Source organism: Cydia splendana, chromosome 6, assembly GCF_910591565.1.
Source record: "Cydia splendana chromosome 6, ilCydSple1.2, whole genome shotgun sequence".
NCBI lineage: Eukaryota > Metazoa > Arthropoda > Insecta > Lepidoptera > Tortricidae > Cydia > Cydia splendana.
Genome location: NC_085965.1, coordinates 6,888,500 through 6,915,566, shown reverse-complemented (window position 1 = coordinate 6,915,566; position 27,067 = coordinate 6,888,500). Strand labels below are relative to the sequence as shown.

At 38.5% G+C, this 27,067-nt stretch overlaps 2 protein-coding genes across 12 annotated transcripts in view; one reads left to right on the top strand and one right to left on the bottom strand.

Moving 5' to 3' along the window:
* LOC134791288 (G protein-activated inward rectifier potassium channel 3-like) overlaps window positions 1-1,995 on the top strand; it is a 70,362-nt gene extending 68,367 nt beyond the window's left edge. For 5 of the 6 annotated variants that reach the window (XM_063762287.1, XM_063762289.1, XM_063762286.1 and 2 more), the window contains 3 exons: window positions 180-285; window positions 848-1,244; window positions 1,797-1,995. In XM_063762287.1, coding sequence (XP_063618357.1) covers window positions 180-285; window positions 848-1,244; window positions 1,797-1,980 — 687 coding nt within the window. In that variant the 3' untranslated portion in view covers window positions 1,981-1,995. The remainder of the gene's footprint in view (window positions 1-179; window positions 286-847; window positions 1,245-1,796) is intronic. The other variant, XM_063762288.1, reaches the window with a different exon arrangement.
* A 1,791-nt stretch (window positions 1,996-3,786) lies between these two features.
* The window catches only part of LOC134791297 (G protein-activated inward rectifier potassium channel 3-like), a 46,363-nt gene continuing 23,082 nt past the window's right edge, over window positions 3,787-27,067 (bottom strand). The window contains exons 2-5 of one of the 6 annotated variants that reach the window (XM_063762302.1): window positions 15,586-15,894; window positions 14,041-15,098; window positions 4,499-6,809; window positions 3,787-4,378 (exon numbers count right to left, since the gene is read on the bottom strand). In XM_063762302.1, coding sequence (XP_063618372.1) covers window positions 6,571-6,809; window positions 14,041-15,098; window positions 15,586-15,761 — 1,473 coding nt within the window. In that variant the 5' untranslated portion in view covers window positions 15,762-15,894 and the 3' untranslated portion in view covers window positions 3,787-4,378; window positions 4,499-6,570. Of the gene's footprint in view, window positions 4,379-4,498; window positions 6,810-9,206; window positions 10,478-14,040; window positions 15,099-15,585; window positions 15,987-27,067 lie in introns of those variants that run through there. The other 5 variants (XM_063762303.1, XM_063762305.1, XM_063762301.1 and 2 more) reach the window with 5 other exon arrangements.

Genomic DNA, 27,067 nt, shown 5'->3' with positions numbered 1-27,067 from the left:
TGATAGGTACATTCTTTTATATGGAATTTGATAGTCTGTCAAAACCAACTGTAGATGGCGTTCTCGACGATGGTACATTTTCGTATGGAATTCAATCAAATACACAGTTGACAATTGCCTTCTCCATTCAGATGTGTGATGGTTAATGTCCCATAAACTGACAATGGTGATGCTTCCAGGTCGACTACAACAGCTTCAACAACACCTACGACGTGGACACGCCGCTGTGCTCGGCGAAGCAACTCGACGAGCTGAGGGCGACGGTGTCTACTTCTCAGAAACTAGGTAAGGATGCGAAAAGAGGATCGTTTGAGACGTGCCCGAAGGACTGGAATAACAACTGTTTGGGCAGCTTCAAGTACAAGAGAAACAGGTCCTTTGGAGGCAAGTATATCTCAAGCGACGTAAGGTAGTCCAGTCCGAAATCTTAATGTTAGTTTTCATAGTTTAAAATACCTACAACAACGACACTTAGTTATTTGGAAGATGATACATTAAAGTGAATGGAAACAAGTTCGACTAGTTTAGATCCAATCCAAGAATAGAATTATGTGCCTACGACCGTTCTAGTTTATTACGGTAATTATGCAACTTTACCAGATTTTTCCGGTGAATCTAATAAAATCATTAGAGGATAACTGAGCAGCCAATTAAAAACGTAATAAATTTTAAAAATAACTCGCTATTAAACTGTGTCAATAATGATTTTTCTTGTCTCTCGCTTTAACGCGGATAGCTCATGTCGATTTTCATTTGAAGTGAGATGAAAATTGTTGAGGTACACAATTTTAACCCTAGAACTTAAACCTAAAACTATATCGGTTTTAATAATTTTGTTAATTTCCAGATCGTTTGCTCGGCACCATACCAAAGACCTTCTCCAACGACACCCTGGACCTCAGCTCCGTGGACTCCATGTCCCTGGACGAGCATATAGAGATCAAGATCCCCGACGCGAGGGCCAAGGAGAACCGGCTGCTCGCCCAAAACAATTTCGTACAAAACATCAATGAGAAATCCAGAAACACCAGCCACAATCACCTAGCCGTTGAGAACGGCCAAGAACTACCCAAGAATCAGAATCATCACGAACATGAAAGCAACAAAAATGTAGATGCGAAGGAAGATCATATGCATAGAAGCCATAGTCACGCTAGTATGAAAAAGGTCCATGGCCTCACGCCAAACGGCATCGGCCATCACGGACATGAAAACAAAATCGACGATATCAACAGAATAAAGAAGTTAGTATATTACATTATTGTTTTCGTGTTATCGGTATTAATATTTGTGGTCAGGGCTGCAAGTTTTTTAATTGACTTCATATTGAGGTTAATTGGTACGCTATTTTCTGAATTTAGTTCAAGGAGTTTGTGTAAGGCTTGCGGTTTTACGTAATTAGTACTTTTTTGTTGTTTATCCACTTATATTTTATACTTACGCCTGACGCTGAGTACTTCTCCACTGGAAATTACTGCTCGTTCCTGAGGTCATAACCTCATTTTAAGTCCTCACATTGTCCAAGTACAAATTCAAATCGAGTTTTGAACTCTAAGTATAAAATTCTAAATTAAAAAATGTTAGATATTTTTTTTAACTGTCTCTAGCACTACTTATATATGTACATATACTTGTAGTAGGTAATTCTCTGCGACATATGATGTGATCTATATGTCGACTGAATTTAGCTGATTTTCGATTCCATACATGAAACTCAATAAAGTTTGAGATATTTCACATTTTCTGTGGCGATTTCCAATGTGTATTAACAGACCTTCATTGTAACTGATCCGCAGCCTATGTCCGCAGATCGCCAAGTGCGAACCAGCTGGCGGCGCCTCCCACCATCCCCATCCTTGTGACGGAGGCCGACGTCGCCTGACCTTCTCGAAGCCCGTGACTCCTGGGGTCCCCGGCACCCCCGGGACCCCTGCGACCCCCTCTGAGGCCGCACAACAGAGAACACCCACGCAGGGTTAAGAACAGAGTTCGCTTCAGCAGCGAGAGTACTGAGAACGTGTGGGTAGATGGCGCTATGAGTACTTAATTTATGGTAGTGCGTAATACTAAAGAAGATATGCCTTTCTTGTGGGTTTTTCGTGGACATATTGTTACATTGACTATAATTTTTGATGGCAATGTCGGTTATTTCAAGATTTCATATTTCTTTCAAATAACCGGAACGACATTCAAAATCGACTTCTACAGAAATATGTCCACAAAAAGCTCGAATTATGATGCTTGCAGAAAAATGAAACATTCTTAATTGAGGATAATTATATCGTTTTCTAGCTATGCACGTTTCAAGATACTTTTCGAAGATCACGCACGAAAATAACCTTTTCTTTTAAATAATTGTGGCGTTCCATGGGTAAAAGGGTAATACTTAAGGTATGGAACGTTTTTCTCAGGAGTCTTGTAACTTCTTTAGTATTATGTAATACCTACTGTGCTTAAGTGCAACCTTTTAAATAGTATAGGTAGTACAGTGACTTTTCGGTCATACTTTCCTCTTAGTGTTTGTCTGATATGTGCAAATACATCACACTCACAGCGTGCCTGTGTAAAAAATAGTGCCAAATAAAGTCTTCCTTTCTGTTTCTCCATTTACACAATAAAGTGTATACATACTTTTACAATTGATTTCATAACAGTGACTGGACTTACAAAATAGGCTTCACTTATCTATCCGAATTTGCTTAGTGACTAGGTTTCCTATCTGTGTATGAGGTGAGAACGGAAGTAACGATTTCCCTTTTTATGTAGTAAATTTGACAATGTGTGAGTGAATATATTTAAAAATTTCTAGACCAAGTATTTATTCGAATAAATGCGGCCAAAAAATGCGGAGCTAATTTATAACAAGAGCTTTAATTTTTTATGTTAACTATCAAATTTTAATTACTTCTTCATAATCAGTAACTTGACTTAAGTGATACCTACCTATTGTATGTCATGGCATAATATTATGTATTCACATATTTGATCTTTAAATCATGAACGATTAATTCTAGGTAGAGTCAAGATACTAATTATGTTTTCTTAGGTAGGTACCTATAGACATACGAGTAAAATGACATCACGATCTGTCTTTTTATGCGAAATGAAATGCTCCGCAGCGTGTGTCAAACATGTTTGTAGGAATAAAGTCTGTAATAATACTGTCGGTAGTTGAACTAACGATAGATGTGTAGTTAATTGCTGATTATTTCAGTTTATAGTAAATATTAGAAATCCGTTTCATTGCGGTCTAAAAGATTACAGTAAGTGCATGAGATACTTACTTGTTTTGTCGGTTGGATGCTGGTTTTGACTTTTGCAATCCTGACCTGATTTATTAATAATTTGTTGTTTTGTTATAAACAAATCACAATTTCTGGACTAGTAATTAATAAATACAATATCCATTCATGTCGATACTCATCATTGTTGTAGATGGCGCCACTCAAGGATAAAAATTAAAAGTAATATATTTTGTCATTCTTCGAGTGCACATTAGAGGGGGTTTTCTTTCTCCAAATAGCGTCACCTATACAATAATGATGAGATCTATTAATATTTAGAAGGTCCTACATCAGAGCGTTTTTGTCTCTCTACATTCTTTAGACACATTTTTGACGAAGTGTTTTGAGATGATGTAGAACCACTTGATGACAAACGTATCCAAATAAATGAGATGTTCGAACGCCCAGAATATCTTACGCTCAACATTAAAACATCTTATTTATTAACATACTCGGGTTAGGACAGTCAAGAGTAACTGTCACTTTGAATATTAAAGTCTGATTAGCACAAATCAATGGCCCCTGTTTATTCATAACACAGTGAAATAAAACATCGTATTTAATGTTAGATATATAAGTTTACTTACTTTTATTATTTTCCTTTATGTATTAATTATCTTTTTAAAGTCAAATTCAGTACAGTTATTTATTGGCAATTTTAAGATTGAATAAAATTCATAGATAGATACAAGCAGTCGTATTCACTAGATGTATCTTAAATGTAAATTAAGTAAACATTTGTGAGAAAATAATGGATTATTCAGTGTATTAGCATTATGTAGATATGAGACATTTTACGTTGTAATGTTTACCTGGGAATGGTAAATTAATAAACAGTGTTAATCGCCAATTTTCGTAGTTAAACTTTATTATGGCACGTTCACATATGATTAATAACGATGATACGACGAGACGAGGAGTTATTTTTCGTGTAAAAATTTAATGAACTATACTTGATTCGCCGATTATAAGTCATGAGTGACAGCGCCATCTAAGGATTTAAAAAATACCTAGTTTTATATTTCGAGAAGGTGACACTCTTTATTAATTTATTACTACTGTGTGGTTTTACGTAACTAAGATTGGTATTCCACCTGTCGAATTTTATGGTCCAATGTGCATTGCGTCTCACTCTCTCACTAAGTGAAATGTAAGACGCAAATACACATTGGACAAAGAAATTGGACAATATCACCCTAAGTAAGGAATCGAACATGAAGTGTGATAAAAACTAATCATTAATCGGTATTTTCGTACAAAGTACGCGTCTGTTATATATTTGCTAGTGAAATATACAGCTTTTGTATTGCCATTGGGACAATTTTTTATAATATTTATACAACATAAGTGTTAGAAATGCTATGATTAGGTGGAGCAAGTGCCCTGCATGGGACAAGTGGATCAGCCCTAAAATTACAGGTAGAAAGTAGGGGCTACTTATAGAACCGTTGCCCAACCTGATTATAGCCTTTGTACCTAGTTATAAATATATCTATTTATCAATAATATATCACTATTATATTTTTATATGGACTGTTGTTAAGGCGATAGAATAATAATACTGCTTAATAATAATCGTATCTACGATACCAAAAATATCTATAAATTTAATATAAAGCGCATACATATAATGTTGCCTAAATTGTAGTCACAATTGGAAGGTTAGGTTAGTTTAAAAAGTATTATTCTATTGTCTATGAGACACAGGGGCCTCCACAGCGCGGGCGCTGTATCTATACGCTTGAATTTGTATTGCCTTACCTAACCTGATACCTAGTGTTTATCAGAATAGAAAGGTATTATATACAATAATGAAATACACTCGTCTTTTATTTACATCCTCAATATTTGCCAAGTATTTGTCCCTTTCACCACCGAGTCAAGAAACGTACGGAAAGTCGTACCTTAGGCGCCACGAGATTAGATTAGATCCTTAGATCATTTAATAAACAGAGACGCCTTTAAGAGCTTACCCCTCTGCCGAAAACCTTGCACAATTGTGCAAACTTTTGTATGGACTGACGTTTATCTGACATGGCTATTTGTACATTACGTACAAATCATGTACAAATAGCCATACTCGCGTACATTTGACGTGCCCCTCCCCCGCAAAAATCGGCAGACTGTTTTGTACAGAAAATGACAGCCAAGGCGTCTCCAGTAACTAAATGCTCTAAGATTAGATCAGACGAATCCAGCCGCCGCCATACAATCGAATTACGATATATTGTGAGGGTAGCCGTTGTGACTATGTATTATTTTAACATCTTGTTTGACACGGTAAACAATAAACGAATTCTTATTCTTATTTTGTAAATGAGAGCGTAACTTCCATTTTATGTGAGTGGATATTTGGCGGCGGAGACTACGCGTGACTCTTAATAGTCGGATTAAGCTAACTCTGCACTGATTTGGCAAGCGACAAAATGAAGAAATGCCACCATAAACGTCAAATTCCTATAAAAGTAGAACGTTTACAGTGGTACTTTCACACTCAGTCGTTGTCGGTGCAGAGTTAGCATGGACGGACTATTTCCTAACCCACAAATAGTATTTGGCATGGGGTACTTTTTTAAAGCTTAGAATTTGTGCTTAAATAAATATTACTTGCACCTTTTGGTGCACTTTCTCGAGTAATACTTGGCTCTAATAGTAAAACTATGACTTTTCTTCATTCAATAAGAAAAACAATGAATGAAGTAGGTAATAATTAAATAATAGTAAATCATCAAGCCAAGAATTAATCTTCGAATTGTCCGTTATGTATGTCTATTTTTTCTAAGATAATTTTTTTAGGAATAAAAGTACTCATTTAATTTTACCCCGGGGACGGTTCACGGCTTCACGGTAGTAGAGATGTAGTGTAAATTAATAGTTTTCCATCGTATTTCCTCGGAAACGTTCGTACCTATTTGTCATGTTATGCCAGTCAATCTCTGTACTGTTTGTACCGAGACTGACTGAAATAGCAAGACACGTTTGCACGTTTCCGTGAAAATACGATGGAAAATAATTATATGCACTACATCTGTATGTAACAATCTTAAGTTTAGATTATTTAGCCAGTCGACAACAGATGGCGCTGAGTCACAAACAATAGCGAAGCATATATTACGTACTTTTGCTACTCAACAACAGGTGGCGCCACTTAAAAAATATAAAATTGCTATACAATTTATCTCCTAAATTTTCCCTTAACGTATGTTTTTTATCAATTTAAAAGCCATCTAACATTTTCCTTTAACATTAGCGCCATCTGATGACAAAATATCTAGCCACAACTTGATCAAGAATTACTAGGCCTCTTCGACTGTCGTTTCTTCTTGTCCTTCTCGTCTTCACTGGACGACGAAGACGGTTCAGCGGATCCATTGAAGAAGTCTGGTGGGTACTTAACGATCGAGGGCCGGTGGGTAAGGCTGGACCTTCTGATGGCTTCGGCTACCAGCCGGTCGGCGATGCCGAGGGGAGGTGACTCGAGGGAAGTTCGGTATATTGTCTCATCAGGGAGGGGAGAGCTATAGCCTGGAATTGGAAGGAAATTTGAGTTAGTGTCACTGCCATTTTAGGTAGTAAGGAATTGGTTCAAATGTATAGTTTCAAGTATGGGGTAGATAACTAGGTAGCCTAACCAGCTAACTTAGGAAAAACTAGTTCGGATGATGGGATCCATGACGAATCGAGGAAATTCCTCAAATCTTATAATAAGCATACTCGTAACGGTTTTTTTTTATTTTCATGAAATAATCAAGTACTTGAATTAAACAATGGTGAAGAGAACTGCAACTCCTCATTAATAAGACCATAGAATTCATCCGTGATAAATACGTAAGACGTATTGGGGCTAATTGTAATTGTTACGAGATGCACTATTGTCGTAATTTTATATAAATAATATTTAATTAACGCTTTAGGGATAGGTATCTAATCCGAAATATCTTTTAACTAACTTTACTCACTAAGTTTGAGATTTACGCAGTCAATTTATTACTCGAGTGAAAGGCCCGAAAAGTATAACTATAGTTAAGAATTTGAAGGTTTAAATTAAGTTATCCCTAAAGCGTAGTATTTCTTGATTAATATTATGAAGTACAAAAAACTTACCAGCAAAAAATAGAGACGGCACATACACGAGCACAACATTTAATATTCCCATGAGTATGACGAGGATAGCTAACCGACCGTAGTTCTGTAGAAAGCGACCCTATTTATTTTTGTCAAAGTGACCTACACCCTAACTCAGTAGCTTTGGTCGCTTTCTACATTGATAAAAAATTTGAATTAATCGGTTTCTGCATAACTACGGACCATAACTCTGTATCTTTAGGTACTTAAATAAAAGTAAAGAAATAATTTGTACATTTTCGGGTAGTTATAACATTTATTGATTAACCAACCAAATACAAAACCACCTGGATCTGTCACTTAACGACCTGACTTTAACCTACGTTATTTGATCATGTAATGTTTTCATCTACCCTCAACTGGCTTAAGAAGTCATTTGAGGGTACATTTTGTTTACTCTTTTTGGAATACTTAAAGATACAGACTATAAATGTAACCCAACTCCTTCTGAACAATTTAATTAACTTTCGGGGTTTTTATAATTTTCATCTGCGTAAAATCTTAGAGTTGGGAGTTATTCATCGACCGCCATAGTGGTTGTATCGCTTTGTGATTCATTTCTTTGTTTTTGCTCATTAATGTTGTTTAAAGTGTAATATTGATAGCGTATTATGCAGTAAATTAATGTGGAAGTGTGCAGATAACGAAAAATTGATCATGAAACGCATTTAACCACCATTCTGGCGTCAACGCTGGGTGGCTCACGCAGGCCCTTGTAACGTCCAGCTATCGCCTTACAAGAACCTCAAAACTCAACTATTGAACAAGATTTTAATGAAACAGAATGAGAATGGATGTTTAATGGATATGACCAAATAACTGGAAGAGACGCTTTTACTTAAAGTATTTTGAAAATCAAGACTACTGAAGACATTTACCGGATTGAACTTACTGAAAAGACAAAAAAATCTACTTATGACTAGGCAGTATGGCTTAGAGCTTTAGCCTGTCCTGATGGACGAAAAAGAAAAAAAAACAAAAAGAGTTGTCAGGTTCAGGTACGTTCTAAAATTAAATCGAATAGATTTGCCAAACAATAGGGTATTTTCCTACTAGTCAAATCAGTTACTTTTTTAGAACTGTCAAAACGATTTGCTAATATGGAATTTATATGAAACATTACATCGTGACGTCACGGTCAACTCACCTACTTTTTATATTTCTGTCCGATTTATAAAATGGAACTTGTGTTTAAAAATAACTTCTATCTGTGTTTTTCTAATAATTATCTGGTGCTCTATTTCATGCATGGTGTAAAATAATTTATTTTAAATACAGTATTATACATTTAGATTTAAGATAATATTTTCGTAATTGAGGAATTCTCAAAAAGTTTATATGTACATTTCGATCACATCTTAGATTTCTATAAAAATTGGTATGCTGGTAAAGTACATGAAGCCAATTTCCACCATATTTCCCAAAATGTCCCAGAAACTTTCTAAGAAACATTCCTTTTTTGTTACCAGATTTCCTTACACATTTGGTAACAATAACTGCATGAACCTAAGTATAAACCATAATAAAATGTACTTATTGCAGAATCCAAAATAGATACTGACAAATTCTATGTTACCCATAGGTACTTAGTTACTGAGCTTTATGTGTTATACATATGTAACTGTTACATATGCATGATAAATCCACATAATAATTATATTTAAGCTAATACTCATATCTAATTACCTTAGGTACGTTGTAAAAACCTTGCAGTATGAATCCTATGGTGTCATTTGTAACTTAAAGCTTAAAGGCCAAAGCAAAACAAGAGGCAGAAATAAATAAAACACACACAAAAACGTTACAACATACATTTCGAATGTTCAATCTCGTCTATTTACATATATCTTGATCATAAGTAGGCAGGCACATAATATTACTATACAGCCGTCAGCCGTCTGCATATAACTATGGTGATATGCTTGAACTTGAACTACACATACACAAATTAACTTAAATTAAATAATTGCACAAACATAAACATAATTTCAATATTTTATACTCTTACTTAAATCATAAACAGGTAAATGGAATGTTTGAAGTATTGAACTCGTGATCTATTTGTAAGTTTGAGATTCATTTTTTACATTTTAAACCTAAACTTGACTAGGAGATTTTTACGGAATATTATTGGAAGTAAAATAAATAGGAGAAGTGACTGTTTTTCAACTAACATACCCATGTAACTGATACATTTGTTTTTTCAGCTCTCAGACACCATTATCGGTCTACCGGAGGCGGTTGGTGAGATGCATGAAGCGGATTTGTATTAAGTATGTAAATAATTTATTTTTACATAATATGTGTCATTTTTTAGCTGAAGATCCCACTTTGTCGATATGGAGTTATTAGTAGTTGCTAAAACTACATAACATAGTATAGTTTTCTAATGTAATACCGGGTGTGGCCTGTTGTAACACGAGAAAAAAAAAAATCTGTAGGCTGTACTCCTCAAACTGACCAACATTTGTTCAGCGTTCCTATTTTTCATACAAATTAAATATTATCTTTAATGTAGGCTGTCATCAGTGTAATGGACGTTGTTTGTCACGCTTTAAACATAACAAAATTCGCAATACATTGCGTCTTAGAATAAACTTTAAAGTGTGCTAAAAAATCAAAATAACTACAAGTTTTTCTTAACTCTCTGAACAAATGTTGGTCAATTTGAGGAGTACAGCCTAAAGTTCAATTATTTGCTCGTATTACAGGGTATTATATGTATAAACTCAATTTGAGGAGTACAGCCTAAAGTTCAATTATTTGCTCGTATTACAGGGTATTATATGTATAAACTCAATTTGAGGAGTACAGTCTAAAGTTTAATTTTTTGCTCGTATGAACTGGGTACATAATCTATGTAACATAAACTAGTTTTAGTCACAAAACTCAACTTTTTACCAACCGCCTGAAATAAGTAGTAAACCTATAAATACCTACTTATACGTCTCTGAAATAACATAAGGTACAGTTTTAAAGAGTGACAGTGTAATCTCCATCTTTGTGTTCGGCTTTGGGTTCCGTCGGGGTTCGCTCGGGCATCTTCAGGACAAGGGGTTCCGCGTTTTCTGTGTGGCACCACAAACACAAACATATAAGACGGATACATAAAACACAGTAGGTATAACGGTTACATAAGAATTATAATTAACTATATTTAAGGATGCAGAATATGTATTGTGTGTAGTGAGAATAATTCCATCACCAATTTAGAAACAGAATAAAATAGAAAAAAAAATAGTTTTTGATAATTTTTAAATTAGTTACCAAAATTTCTCTTATCTAGTTTCTCTTTTCTACTTTTGAGTTGCTACAATCCTTAAATCATAACTACTTTAGGTATTTATAAGGATTGTATTAGAAGAAAATAGGCCAACAATACTTACATTAGGAATTGTACCTAAGTATAAGTACATACACAATTTCTAAGATGAACTTTCATCCTATGTACACTGTTAGTGATTTCTGCAGAGATCTTGATAGCCCACGCAGTGCAAGTGTTATTTTAAACGTCAAACTTCTATGAAATAATGACACTTGCACTACGTGGTCCATCAAAATCGCTGCAGACTTTTCTTGGTCTAACTCTATAAACACAAAACTGCAAAATATAAAAGGCATGTTAATTAAATAGGTATTTCGTTAGACAAGCAAGATTGAAGCTGTTGCACATGTGTTGCACTAATACTCGTGCATTGACGTGGGTGAATGAACAATTGAACAACAGGAAAATAAAAGATAAGAAAAAGCAGTTCAATTAACCCTTTACCGCACACGGAGCCATATGATATGGCGTATATGATATTCATCTCTATTGACAACTATTAAAGTTTCTAAACGCAAATATTTTTTTACGAGCAGTTAGGGGTTAACGCTACACCTTTGTGACCTATTTGAGATATTAGTTTATTCGCTTTATAGTATCGCAGAAAAGTCCATTATGTGTATAAAACAATAAACAAGATAACAATCACAGGAAAAAAATAATATTGAATAAATCATAGGTATTATCAATATATTTTATTTAAATATCAGATTAAGTTTTAAACCCGCATCTTCTTTTATCTTGGTGTACCTACGTATCTTGGTATTTATATCATATTAGATAAATTAATGATTAAAATGTTAACCTGCGAGAGGAATTTGAACCCGTGACCTTAAGAGATATTTTCTGATATTACATTATAATAACTAAGTAGGCATCAGATTTTGTAGCATACAAACGATGTGCTTAGTAAATATGTTTTATAGCTATTCGCAAGAGTATCTCTAGAAGATATCACGTCATGTCAAGTTAGAGATAAAGATATCAATATGTTCCTATTGCAGATCAATAACCATACCTACACATGGCACTATTATTATTCTAATTAGAAATTATGATAACATTAAAATTAGATCTATTATCAGCATTATTATCATTAATTTGTATAAAGGTATCTTAATCCCATGTATATAAACTAAAATACATTCTAAACTGAAATAAATGTCATATACTAAGAAAAAGTGACCAAGGTTATTTAATTTGTTCAAATACTTCTAATAGTAAAATATATACATTCTTCTGTATTTTAGTTTAACCCATTGCAATAAGGTGAAAAAAGTATAAATATTTAAGTACTCGACTGTACCTAGTGTATATAGTATAAAAGTCTTAAAAATAGCATAAAACAAGTAGATACTAGTAATTATAGCTGCCTATATTACAAATATTTTTTATTATTAAATTAAGGCTCTTTTTTATCTCGAAAACTTAAAACAAAGATCGAAGAAATCTGTTGGAAATGCAAATGTAGTTACACCACACATTACACCCCAATCACCTCTGAATATACTATTTGTATATGTCAGAGCATGAAAAAAGAAAGAATATTACAGTATAATTAGCCAGCAATCAAATCTAAGTATGGTCGTTAGAGTTACGCTTAAAACTTGGAATAGTCTTGGTTAACAGTAAGCGGTGCTAAATTGCCTTTTATTGGAGTCAATATTCTTAAACGCCTTCGGAATCTGGATAACTTCCTGGCGCAGAAGGGGGGATCCTTTGTCTATATATCAAAATAAATTGGCAAAATGGCACTAATGGCACTATCAAGTCCCCTTACGAAAATCAAATTTAATAACGTCTTCTACAAAGTTATTGCCTAAACAAGTCTTGAAGTCGTCAAAAAGATGAATAAATAATCGAAGAGACGAGATATCCTGACCGCTGTATAACAACTGTGACATTGTCAACTTGCAGTGACAATTTGTCGTACATTGCTGGTCCAGCAAGTAAATAAATCTACCATCATCAGTACCATAGTTATTTTATATTTATCGCCCTGGAAATGGACAGGTGGTAGGTAGGCATCAGGTGTCAATTGTTAATGTGGCGAAATAGGCCCCAGACATTTTAATTTATACACGCTTTGAATTTTATACCTACCGAAGAATTTATATTTACTGAAATCTAAGTAAATGAGTCACGTGAAAATGACGACACTGTGCATATAGGTCCTAATTACGTACAACACGAACCACTGAAGTGATTTAAATAAATTACGTCCTACAAGTTAGCATCTTGTTTACACCAATTGCACCTCATAACAAGGAACAATATCAGTTCATACTCACGATGAACTTTCGATCAAAATTTACAATAATGAAATACCGGATTGAATCGTCAAATATCATGGTAATTAAATCCTTCGTAGTGCCATTGTTGTTAAACAAATTAAAGTAAATATTTTACACTGATTGTAACAGGTGATAATAAATCAAATCAGTGAAGTGTAGATAAATGTACAAAGACAACAATGAACAAATCAAGATGCAGTATGCGGCGCTGAATACAGTAGCCCGTGCAGGTATAGGTATATGTGACATGCACGTGAATACATGATCTAATGAATAATAAGCATACTTCAGTGCTTTGACTAGGAATTATGAACATATTTGCAGTACTTAAAACATACAGGTACTATACGTTTTTAGCTGCAATATTTAGAAATTAAGATACTGTCGCGCGAGGCTACTATGGAATAACTTTAGTACAAATCTTTGATTAAGTATGTACTTAAGATTTTATTAACTTACTTTTTATGGATAAGTTTTAGTCAGACTAAATAGATTAGGTAGGTACTACTGAAATAAGTAGTACCTACCTAATCTATTTAGTCTGACTAAAAATCTAAGGCCCCGAAAGGTCTATATTTTTGGAAATACTTGATGTCAAGAGCCACTTTGGCCCTAAAAAGGACCTTACGAGGTTAATAACACGTTCACAGGAACTGGTTTTGTGTGAGAAAAAAGTTAAACAGAAAATTACCATTATGAGGCTCTTACATAATTATCATTACAGCATATGATAGGAACAGTATCTAGACCCTTCACCAGCTGACCCCAAATAAATAAAGCACCGATAACATTAGACATCTGTGTAAGTTGTTAACTCCTATTTTGGTAACGTAAAGTATGCCAACAGTGACGCTGATATGCGTGGAATTATCTTGATTAGGTACTAGGCTATTTTTGACAAGATTGAGTTGGTTGAGAACACAAAACACATGTTAAAGCTTTTGTTGATAAGTTTGTCGCATATAGAGCCAGCCACCAACACCACGAGATTTCACTTGGAAAATGAACTCACCGATAGATCGGCGATCAGTCTGGCTGCCGTAGAACTCGTCCAGCTCTTTGGCGGAGCAAAGCGGAGTATCCACCTGCATCGTCTCCTCGAACTTCGAGTAGTCCACCTCGTAGCCCTGGCGCTCGCGGTTGTACGTCACTAGCGGCGCAAACCTGTGCCCCCACATGATTTCACTGGTCGTGTAACTAGAACGAGCTTGCGTCGTCTGCCCTGTCGATTCAATCGTACCTTCTAAAATAACTACTATTTCGAATCTCTCCTGTAACACATCCGCTGCAGACACACCGTAAAACGGACTCTCGGCATTTATTCGGTGCACCATAGTGATCGGCCAGATGAAGAACAGATTACTGTCGCATCCGTCTGCGTTCAATTCTAATTCTGTTTGATAATGAGACAACACCTCTCCCTCCTTGGTGGTTCTTGAGCGAATAAGTTGCGCTCTCACACTCGCACCAATAATGTGCGACTTCCTGAGATCACCCACTCTGAACATTAAACATAATTCACCATCTCTCTGACAAACGACCGCGTATTTCGAGAACAGAAGAGTCTGTGTCCTGTGCTTCGGTCGCGTCATTTTAGCAAACACAATACCGACCATGAAAGCTTGGATCATAACACCCACAATACTTTGAAGGCACATAATAAATATCGCTTCCGGACACTCTTCGGTGGTCGTACGAGATCCGTAGCCAATAGTATGTTGGGTTTCAATACTGAATAGGAAGCACGATGTAAAATCATAAATGTTGAACACACACGGTTTCCAGTCTGAGCTTTCTTGGTTGGTTGGGAGGTGGTTTTCTTCTAAGTCTCCGTGTGTGAATGCAATTAGCCACCAGATCAATGCGAATCCAAGCCAGGAGAGGATGAAGGATAGTGTGAAAACGAGCAGAGTCCATCGCCATTGTGCGTCCACTAAGGTGGTGAACATATCTTGTAGGAATCGCAGCCGCCGTTGCGAGATCTTTGACTTGAGGATATTACACTCTCCATTTTTGAGAATGGCTCGCCGCCTCGTCCTCCGCGTGGCTCCGTGCCTGTGTGACCGGCTCCTGTAAAGAACAAACGGCTCGTTACAACTATTCGCATGAATGGCTTCTCGTTATGATCTATGCGTTTGTAAATGAGAATGCCTAGTTCACGCTTGCATCGTCAGTACGTTGGCGACCTTCGTCAATGTTAATGTCGATAATGTGTACTAGTTAAACTTAGAGAATATATATCTTATGTTAATTATCCTATACTATAAAACGAGCAATGCGCCTAATGATTTCGATGAGTTTTATAGTATAGGCGATAACGAAGGGGGGAAAGTCTATCCAGTTCTGTTTAACTCTTAAGTAAAATAGTTTTCTCAGTATTAGAACACGGTGACAAGCGTGAAACACCCCCAAATTATTCAACGACCAATTTGTGTACACATTGACACATGTAAAAATCCCTTCATCGAATCCAAGCAGAGCTTATGTGCCCAAGTATTTAAAATAAACATGAAACACGTAGGGGATGCGGGACGAAAAACAAAAAGCGAAACAGTACGTTGGACTCGGCGACGGCACAGGGTTGCGCAGATCGACGAACCTCTTGCTGGCCGTGGGATAGTACACGCCAGGGGAGAGGTTCCCGTTAGCGGGGACCGTCTTGACTTTGAGCCATTCGTCAGGTAGGAGTTGCTGCTCCTCGCGGCAGGCGGGGGACTCGGGGTCAGCGTGCATGGCAGGATTGGCAGGTGTGTGCGCCTCACTGGCGGGCGAGTGTCTGCTCCATCCCCGTGCGCGCGCGCTCCTGAAGCATCGCGCGATAATGCCGCGGTCACGACTGCCGCTCCGCACAACGACGCGCTAAACACTGTATAATTGTATCGCGAGATGCTTAATCAAAATTATCAGCAAACTACGGAAAATCATTTTCAGCAAGTGCCCGTATTGACGTCGGAAAGGAAGTACAGGGTGGTGCTATTGTGGATGAGTCGTTTAAAAAGTATTTAATTGGAGCTGCAGGTATTTTTAACGAATTTATGACTCAATTAACATTATAATTTATTAACGGTCATATCAAGCATTATTTGTTTGATGATAAACATTATAAACACAATAAATTTTTTACATAAACACACATAGATAGGTAAACTAGGTTACAATTATAGAACTCGTAGAACTCATAATAGGTACAATTTGTAGAACTTTACTTTTTATTAGGAAGGGGTGAAAATTGATCTATGTATGTGTTTAGGATGACTCACGTTAGACCGGGCCGTGTCCGGGCCGGAGCTTCCGGCGCATCGTTTTCAATGGAAAGCATCACGTGATCGCCTGTCATGTCATAGAAAAGTAAGCGCCGGAAGCTCCGGCCCGGACACGACCCGGTCTAACGTGAGTCATCCTTAAACTCTGCTCTTCTACAATATTAGTGGTAATATTTTGAAAAAATATTTTTACTAAATCTTTACCGTCATTTTACTATTCATCACATCATTTACTATATATGTATAACATTAATTGTCTGTAGGTATTGAAGTATTTAGTTTGAGAATAGCTTCATTCAAGCGCCACATAACCACATAGTATTTCCTACGCATCTTATTGTTTTCAATAACAATGAACTAATTTTATCTCTTCATATAATAAAAATATATTTAACGATAATATTTTCCTGTTTTCAGTATTAAAGATTACCTACATGATTAATCTGTTCTTTCGAGGAATTTTCGAAGCGATTCCAAAATTGCGTAATGTGTCATTCTTATATGTTACTTATGTAGTTGTAAGTGTAATTCAGAAAATGTATAGTTATTAGAACCTAAGTGTATTAAGTCAAACGTAATAAGTGAACTTTCCGTTCCGAACCGTTTCCAGGGTCCATATACCTAATATACCTTTTTTTATTGACGGAGTGGTAACATGCGTTAGGTACGCTTTCCCCCGGCCTGGGGAGCCATTGGGGGATATGTGGAACTGTCTCCTGCAGCCGTCCTCTCCTATTGAGAGGGGGAGAGGAGGTATACCCACTAAAAGCCTACTCCGGCGTCACCCTTCTTACCATTTTGAAGGAGCCATGGGATGCCTAGGATTCTACCGAGACGGATACGTATTAGATATAATATACCTGGTATGGAAATAAAGATCTCTAACTATCTCTGTTTTTTTAATTTGCCGCCATTTGACGTACAGTTTATCTTTTAATCATTTATTTACATACAATATATATACAGTGGTACTACTAAACGAAATTAATAACTAGCTTAAATCTAAAATAGGCCCTTGAGGCATTGTACCAAGGATGCTGGCGGCATTTCCTCGCTGTATCGCAATGCTGATACGTTGTGCGAGGTAGCCGCCAGCTCTTCGGTCACCAGTTACGTCAAGCAGACGCTTCGCGATTTCTGCGAACAACTTATGCGCGCTGGGACCCCATGGACCTAGAGTTTCAACACCAAATGGTACAAAATGGTACTCTCTACCGAGGCTCTTATATTTGTTACGTTTTAGAATTTCGGCGCTTTCCGCCGCTCCGCCCGCTTTTACAGTAGTCCGTTGGAGGTGGGACGGTGCCAGTGTGTCTACGCAGGTAGCATCCCACACCAACATCCGTCCCAAGCTCCAAGGAACTAAGGACACTCCATCGGGCCTCTTGCCATCATCTCTGATAATGCCAGTCGGCTCAAGAAGAGCAGGCACATTGATGGTGGCAAGAGACCGACGGACTATGTCATTAAGCGACGCATGTCTCGAAAAACGGCCTGCACTATCTCTGTTATACTTAGGTAAGTAAATTCTCGTTAAAGTGAGGGTCATGATGACAGTTGATAAAAGAGCGACCAACTTATAATTGCTGCCTGAATTCGATTCTTACTAGTATGAGTCTTAATTTTTAGAATTCGATGATTCAAAAAGTTCCAAGTCTTTTTAGTTGTGAAACGATGCTTTTTCTATGATTTGAGTCCTTAAAGCCCGTCGTTAATTTTAAAGGAACTTCTGAATTTTAACAGCATAAAAGTAAAGATAATCATTACTATTGCAAAATATTGTGTATGATAAACCATAAATTGTATACATTAAAACGAACTTAGGTACTTATCTTAACAATTTTAGTAAAAAGCTACGTAACAGTAAAATTGGGTTGAGTATTAAGGGGGAAAACTCCAAATTAACATCGAGTGTTTTATAACAACATAATTTGTTTTACAAGGGGGCAAAGTTGTTCTTCAACCACTCGCTCGAAAGATTCCAAAATTGAACCACGTGCGTAGCGAGTGGTTCGAAAAGTGGAATCTTGAACGATGGTTAAACAAGTTTAGCCACCGAATTAAACTTTTTTCACCACATCGACACGAGGAAAACACTGCGAAACTAGGTACTTCAATTAATTTATAATGTCACTACACCCTCTATTTACCAAGATGGCCGCAAACTTTTCATTAAATAGCCAATTTGACAAGTGCGAATTGGGCCGCTAATGCCCCCCCTCTAATTTGTTACTCCTGATCATTTCGAAGGTCGATCTTCATTATATACTCCTTACACACCTACAGTACACACCCACTTTACATGATCATGTTATTGGTAACATTTTAATATTATTGCGAACTATTTTTTATTGATTCAGTAATTTAGTCTAGAATTGAAAATAGTGGATTAACATTTGTAACGTACAAATTGTTTTCAAAGTTTTTATTAACTTTTATTTTTACATATTCTTTACACTGCTGTCAATTTACTTCTTCGAATATTTAACAGTTTATCAATTATTGAAGACGAATGTGTGGTAGTAAAAATATTTAATTCAAAAATTAAGAAGTAGCTAATAGGTACAACACATGATTGAATAAATAGAATAGGTAAATATTGTATACATACAACTTATACTGTGTTCATATGATATCATGATGTATTAATTAACCTTAGTAATGAAAGTTAGATTAAGGTACTAGCGTTGAAAATGAGTGCATCATGTCGCCGTTAAACGTAAGTTTGGCGAACCTAATAATATATAAGTTTAAAATGTACCAATACTTACATATACATTGCATTACATACCAATACTTAATTTATCTGAAAATAAATTTAAAAAAAAATCTTTATAATTATTGTAAGCACTATAGTGGGTGTGGCGTTATAGAAAAACAAAAAGTTACCTTTTTTTTAAGTGCAGTGTTAAAATAACGTTTAATTACGGCAATCCAAACTGGCCACTCTTAACTAATTAACGAGATTTGCGGAGTTCATATTAATAATGAAAATGAAGAAGAAACTTTATGGAAGCTGCCCATACGATTCAGTGGGATATATAATTTATAGGTAAGTAGGAAGAGAGAGAGAGAGATTTCAGATATTTACCATTAGTTTTCGTTAATACGAAACATTATCTTAGGTAATAATAATGCGAAACATTATCTTAGGTAATTCAAAATGAAATGTTTCTATTTTATGTAAGGAATGACTTTATTGTTAAGTATTATTTAAGATTGGTAATATTATTAATTAACTAATAATTTTTAATTGTAATTTTTAATGTTTTTATTTTTACTATTTGTTTGTATTTGTTAGCTAAGTTATTTTATTATATAAATTATCCTAAGGACATGTTTTTGTACGCCAATAGGCAAAAATAGTAGTTGTCGTAAATAGCTATTAGGGTTCATGTATGTGTTTAATTAGTCTCTACGTTTAGGTTACTATTTTTACTTTTGTATATCATGTTTTACTTTGTGCTCGTATATTATGTCAAATGAATTGCGTGGAATGTTTTATATCTAGTTATAAGTCTAGGATTCATGCTCCTTTCATACGTGCTTAATATTGTACCTATTTATAAGTCTAGGATTCGTGCTCCTTTCATACGTGCTTATAATTAACGAGATTGGCAAAAATATACATTACTGACTCTGCATGATACACCCACTAGTTGAAGAAGGTACCAAACGGCCTTGTGTTTTACTATATAAGGCAGAGCCGTTTCGTGGCTTATTCAGAGATATCAGAGACATCAAGAGAGCTTCACTCATACCAGCCTGAACACTCTCCAAGTGAATAAATCAAATATATGTGTTTTCATTTCACACAACACATATACCGGTAAATGGAGGTATAGCGGACTTCGAGACAGCACAGCGGCCAGCGCGTTCCAGCGGCGGATTTCTACGCTTCTCCCAACGAACCCCCACATCACGAAAAGCTACAGTCTACACGCCACAGTTTGGTCCTTTTGAAGCCGGATGAAGATAGAAAAACGTACGCGCTGAGTTTCAAGCGACATAGCTTAACTCAGACATCAAGATAGAAAAACGTACGCGCTGAGTTTCAAGCGACATTGCTTAACTCAGACAGCAAGAAAGAAACAAGTACGCGCTGAGTTTTAAGCGAACGTTGCTTGACTCAGACGGCAAGAAAGAATAAAGGACGCGCTGAGCCTAGAAGTTCGCTTCGGTTTAGACCCAAACCCTATACCTTTCCGTAACCCATTTACCGGCTTGCCGGACGGACCGTGCAGCGTCGTAGGACCACACCTCCGCTCACGTGTCCTGGCAACTTTCGTTGCATGTGTCACATGGTTGATGCCCACACACTGCTTTCGAACGTTCTAGGCATAGCACTTTGCCATTGCGGGAGATTCAGTGCCACGAGGGATCCACGCTTAGGGCACTGACGTTGCGCACGGCAACGGTCAGTCATAGGCATAGGCAGGTCAAGTTAGGGACCCCCCGCGTGTGTTAAGTGAAGTGGTTCCAGCCAGAAAGATGTCCGAAAAGGAAGCAAGGAGCCTACGACCACGCACCAAGGGCCCACCTGCGCCCGCACCGAACATGGATACCCCTACCCCCTCGTCTGGTAAGACTACGTCCAACGAGACTAATACGTGGAGCAAGGGCACCAGTGGCAACCCGAATGCTACCGGTGGAACCGAGTCGGTACACTCGGAGATGTTAGACGCCACCGTAGTAAATCGTAGTAGGTCGAATACGCTAGTGAATAAAGACGCCGATGCGCCGCCGCCGCCGTCGCGGGCGCCGTCTAATCGCGAATTAAAGAATCGCAAATCGGTTAGGGAACGCGACAATGAATTGTCCGTGCTAATGGCCGAGCTCGAGGTTCATAAAGCCCGTCTAGTCGTTGCTAAGACCGAGTCCGACACTGCCAATTTACGGCTGCAGATTGCGCAATTGAAGGCGCAGTCTCGCGGCGGCAGTGGCGCGACCGTCGAAGCTTCTAAGACAGGGTCCGTCACTGCAAATTTGCGGCCGCAGGTTGCGCCACTGAAGGCGCAGTCTGTCGGCAGCAGTGACGCGACCGTCGAAGAACGTACTAGAAGTTGGGTAGAACGACAAGCTAGGTTACAGCACGAGGTCGCGAAAGAAAACGTTAAATTCCCGCCGCCGAAAAAGACCGCGCAGCCGCCGCCGCGTGCAGCCGCCGACCGGGCTAGCAGACCGCCCCCGCGCGTTTTAGAGGTACCGCATGGTACCTACGCGCCAATGTACCATAAACCGCCGGAATTACCTGCATTCGGCGGAGATATCACCGAGTGGATATCATTTAGGGCAGAGTTCGAAGATACGTCGCCCATGTTTAGTGCCGTCAATAACGTCAGTCGGATTAGGCGCGCACTTAAGGGCGAAGCTCGGACGGCCGTAAAATCAATAATGTACACAGTTCAGGATCCGTACGAGATAATGGAAGCGCTGGAACGGCAGTTCGGCGACCCTGAGGAGATTGTTCTTACGGAAATTCATAATGTTAAACGCATGCCGCGTTTATCCGAAGACAATTCGAATATAGCCTCATTCGCCGCGCATGTAGCGAATGCCGTCGCCACCATTAGATCCTTGCGTCAAGAGAAATACTTGCACGCGCCTGAGCTCGTGAATAAAATCGTGGATAAATTAAATCTGATAGTGCGCTATGAATGGGCCAAATACAGGCAGTCTAACGTAGAATCACCCGGGTTAGTAGCAATTTCCGAGTTTCTTAACGAAATTAGCACTGCGGCCAAGCGCGTAAACCGACATAAGCCGTCTAACCGATCACGGAATGCAGTGAATGCGGTTTCCTTTGTGCACGAACCGAGAAGATCGAGCCAAGCTCTCTCTGGGTCTCGTCCCCCCGCGTTCTACCGTGATACGTCTAATAGATCGCGAAACGCGGTAAACGCTGTGCGCGAACCCAGTCGATTGAGCAACGCTCTCGCTGGGTCCGGCGCCCCCGCGTACTCTCGCGACGTTAGTTCGGATTCGGAGTCAGATTACCACGAAACGTACACGCGTGATACGTCTAATAGATCGCGAAACGCGGTAAACGCTGTGCGCGAACCCAGTCGATTGAGCAACGCTCTCGCTGGGTCCGGCGCCCCCGCGTACTCTCGCGACGTTAGTACTGATTCGGAGGCAGATTGCCACGAAACGTACACGCGTGATACGTCTAACGGATCACGGAATGCAGTGAGCGCGGTTTCCTCTGCGCGCGAACCCAGAAGATCGAGCCAAGCTCTCTCTAGGTCTCGCGACCCCGCGTTCTACCGTGATACGTATGATAGATCGCGAAATGGACGAAACGCGGTTTCCTCTGTGCGCGAGCCCAGTCGATCGAGCCACGCTCTCGCTAGGTCCCGCGCCCCCGCGTCCCTTCGCGACTATAGTTCGGATTCGGAATCAGATTCCCGCGAATCATACACACGTGATACGGGAAATAGATCGCGTACTAGTAAATCAACTATAGCTCAAGTAAAGCGCCGCGATGGTAATTTAAAAAAGCCAGCGTCAACCGGAGCTAAGCCCCAGCGGGAGATATCGTCTGTCTCTGTCTCGCGCGATGCGTGCGCCATATGTAAAAACGGCAAAGAACACAAAGTTAGCGAGTGTTCGAAATTTCTAGCCGCGACTATATCTGAGCGATGGGACTTGGTAAAGGGTACTAGATTGTGCTATAGATGTTTAGGCGCGAGTCACCGTGCGCGTTTTAAATGTAAATATGTCGCGTGTGGCATGAGTCAGTGCGAAGCCGGACATAATAAACTATTACACGGATTAAGCGCGGCCGCATCCGCGAACGGTAATAGTGTCCCGGCGGCACCTGCAGTACTCAATGTTAGGCTGCCGCAGACGTGTCTCAAAGTCATTCCTGAAGAGGTGTCGGAACCGTTAGGTACCGTCCAAACCCTCGCGCTATTTGACGAAGGCGCGGCAATGGCTTTGACGATACACGAAACTGCGGACAGCATCGCACCTGCGGTACAATTTGTTGGGCACGCAAAGCCTAATACCGCGGAAGACGAGGCCTTACAACTTGCGAAACGACATTCTGAGACAGAATCATTAGGCGTTTCGCAGAAGGTACCTCGGGCCGACCCCGGCCAACGTGCGCTAGATTTGTTAGAAGCCACCTGCGAGAAGATACCGGGGGAGCAAAGGTATCACTCGGGCTTACTTTGGCGGTCAAATGACGAGAAACTCCCCGATAACCGAGCGCAAGCATTGAAACGGCTGTACAGTCTAGAACGAAAGCTAGACCGCGATGCGAAACTTAAAGCCGAATATGCGAAGCATATGAACAACTTGCTCAACAAAGGTTACGCGGAGAAAATGGACTCGCCGCCGCCCCCCGAGGCACCCCGGACGTGGCCTCTGGCGCACTTCCCAACTTTTCAGCCGCAAAGCGGGAAAACGCGATTAGTTTGGGACACGGCAGCCACAGCTTACAGACGTTCGTTTAACAGCGCGCTGTTGGCTGGCCCCGACCTGTTAGAGTCTTTACAGATCGAAATAATTGAGCAAGATCGCGATACGTTACGTTTCGTTTGGTGGACAGGGATCGATTGGGACTCGCCTATACCTGTCTCACTCGCACCCGCGTGGCGATCGTTCATTATTAATAACGTACGATTAGTTCGCGCCACCGCTAGTATTCTGGTTGCCGCCGAGGTTTTCAAAGCCGCATTGTTCGCTAAGAAAACAGACATAGAAATAAATAAGGGGCATTTAGATTTAGCAGAGATATTACTAATCCGACGGAGTCAACATGCTGCATTTCCGGAGGAAATCAAGCTTCTGGAAACTGGGCGGCCACTCCTGAAGAAATCTCCGCTATACAAAATCGCTGTACAACTTGACAAAAACGGAATCATCGTACTAAATGCTAGAATCGATAAAAACACGCACATGCCTGTTTTACATGCAAAAGAAGATTTCGTCAAGTTATTAGTACAGCATTTTCATGCACTCTACAGTCACGGCAACCACGCGATCGTCATCAACGAGTTGAAAGAAAGAGCACCCCACGAAGAAGTTCTACATACTTTACTGCTAGAATCAGAGCACATAGTCAATTCCAGACCGCTGACACCAGTGAATCCAGATTTAGACATCGAAGCCCTGACGCCGAATCACTTTCTTATCGGTCGATCAAGTGCCATGTCGCCACTGGGTGTCTTCACAGACGCAATTATGTCGCTCTCTTCGTGGAAAACAGCGCAAACGCTAGCCGACCAATTTTGGAGGCGCTGGCAGCGGGAATACCGACCCAGCCTCCTCCCCAGGCCCGGTGCTCACCAAAACGTGAGAAAACTGCATGAAGGTGACGTAGTCATCATTGCGGATAGCTCCATGCCACGAGGAACGTGGCCCAGAGGCGTAATCGCCCAGCTATTTCCTGGCCCAGATGGTCATGTGAGAGTGGCCATTGTTCGCACACGCGCAGGTGACGTCCGCCGCCCAGTTTCTAGACTTATCCCCATTTACTCCGCGCATGAAGACGGTGTTGACACACGTGGGGGAGACTGTCGTAAATAACTATTAGGGTTCATGTATGTGTTTAATTAGTCTCTACGTTTAGGTTACTATTTTTACTTTTGTATATCATGTTTTACTTTGTGCTCGTATATTATGTCAAATGAATTGCGTGGAATGTTTTATATCTAGTTATAAGTCTAGGATTCATGCTCCTTTCATACGTGCTTAATATTGTACCTATTTATAAGTCTAGGATTCGTGCTCCTTTCATACGTGCTTATAATTAACGAGATTGGCAAAAATATACATTACTGACTCTGCATGATACACCCACTAGTTGAAGAAGGTACCAAACGGCCTTGTGTTTTACTATATAAGGCAGAGCCGTTTCGTGGCTTATTCAGAGATATCAGAGACATCAAGAGAGCTTCACTCATACCAGCCTGAACACTCTCCAAGTGAATAAATCAAATATATGTGTTTTCATTTCACACAACACATATACCGGTAAATGGAGGTATAGCGGACTTCGAGACAGCACAGCGGCCAGCGCGTTCCAGCGGCGGATTTCTACGCTTCTCCCAACGAACCCCCACATCACGAAAAGCTACAGTCTACACTCCACAGTAGTAGTAGTAAAATACTTTATTGTACAAAAAGTTTTTGACACCACTGTAACAGTTTTACCTATGTTTTACAAATAAACACTTTGACTTTGACTTTGTTACTTTTTGCTATCGCTATTTTTTTGATTATAGGTAGGTACATAATTTATTATAAATAATATTTCCAATATTTTTTACAAGTTCCGTCACGTTGATATTTCCGTTTTCTGTGCACTAATTCACACGAAACCTCCGTATAAACAAATTTACTCACGACATTATTGTATCTCGAGCAAATACGGCGACATTTTAGTCGTGATATTAAAATGTGACGTTCCACGGGAAAAGGTACCTTATGAGGGTTTCTAGTTTCGGAGATATTAAATGTTTTGTAAAGAGGTGAAAAAATGCTCAATTTTTTTTTATTGTGTGATCTGAAACCTTAATGCCTAACGTTTGTTTACCTGTTTTTATTTTTGTTATAAGTTAGTTATAAGCCTAGTAATGTCGTCTCAGAGTTTAGTAGAAAAGGTACCTTATGGAAAAAAGATTGAACATTCCCAAAAAAACTAGTCAATACGGGAAAAGAAGTTTGGTAGAGAACTGTATTAGCATTCTGCAAAACTAATTTGATAATTTCAGTTCTGGTTGGGGCGCCTCGCAAATATTATAACCGTACATAGACCGACATCACAAATCCAAGTAGACTGCTATTATACCAAAGTTACTCTCGTCAAGTCTTTCTTAACTAGAATAATCTTCATTTGGTTTGGTCGCATGCAGTAAATCAGCCATTGGTTTGCTGAAAAATGCCAATACCCGACGCATTACCTTAAGGAATATCTGAGGTCATTGAACCTCAATGCCGCTTATCTTCAATAGCAACCGAAATATATTATTGATAAGAAATAGACGATTTATACCATCTTAACCCCAAAATATTATTAGTTTATCCTAACTGTTCCATCATCATCATGCCTCATCATGTAACTTGACCACAAGGTACCTTTTCATTACATACAAATTATTGGTCTTTTTTAAGATTATTATGACGAAGAACTAATTAAATTGGGGGCAGTTTAATGTAAATTAATATTTTCTATTCATAAAAGATAAACTATAATATGATTGATATTTTGTAGTGATGTATTATTAGATTTATTTCCATAAGGTACCTTTTCGTAAATGTATGGAGCAAATACTGTTATTGTTATGTAAGTTTAAAGTGGCATAAGGGGTTAAATATAGTATTTAGTTGGGGTTTTAGGATTTATTTCATTTGAATGACAGAATTTCTTTCATATGTGCTCAGAAAAATTGATTGTGTGTCACATTAAAAGTAAAAATATTCAATTTTGTGATTTTATATGAAAAAGTCAGAAAATACATTTTCACCTCTAAATCGGTATTGTTTTTTGCTTAAACTGTCTGTCAGTGTCGTTTTCTAATAGATAAAATTTAAATCTTGAGAGCTCATTGCAATCAATCGTGAAAATGAAATAAAACTTTATTTTCAAGAGATTGGTTAGTATACACATAAATCAGTCGATATCAAAAGTTTCTATTTGCATTACAGAACAAGTCGCAATATTTTTTTAATCTCAGATATATAAGGCATTATTATTTGTAGTCAACTATGTAACTTACTTCAGGAACATAGTTTTTTAGGCGGCTAAACTTAAAACTTCTCTATCGT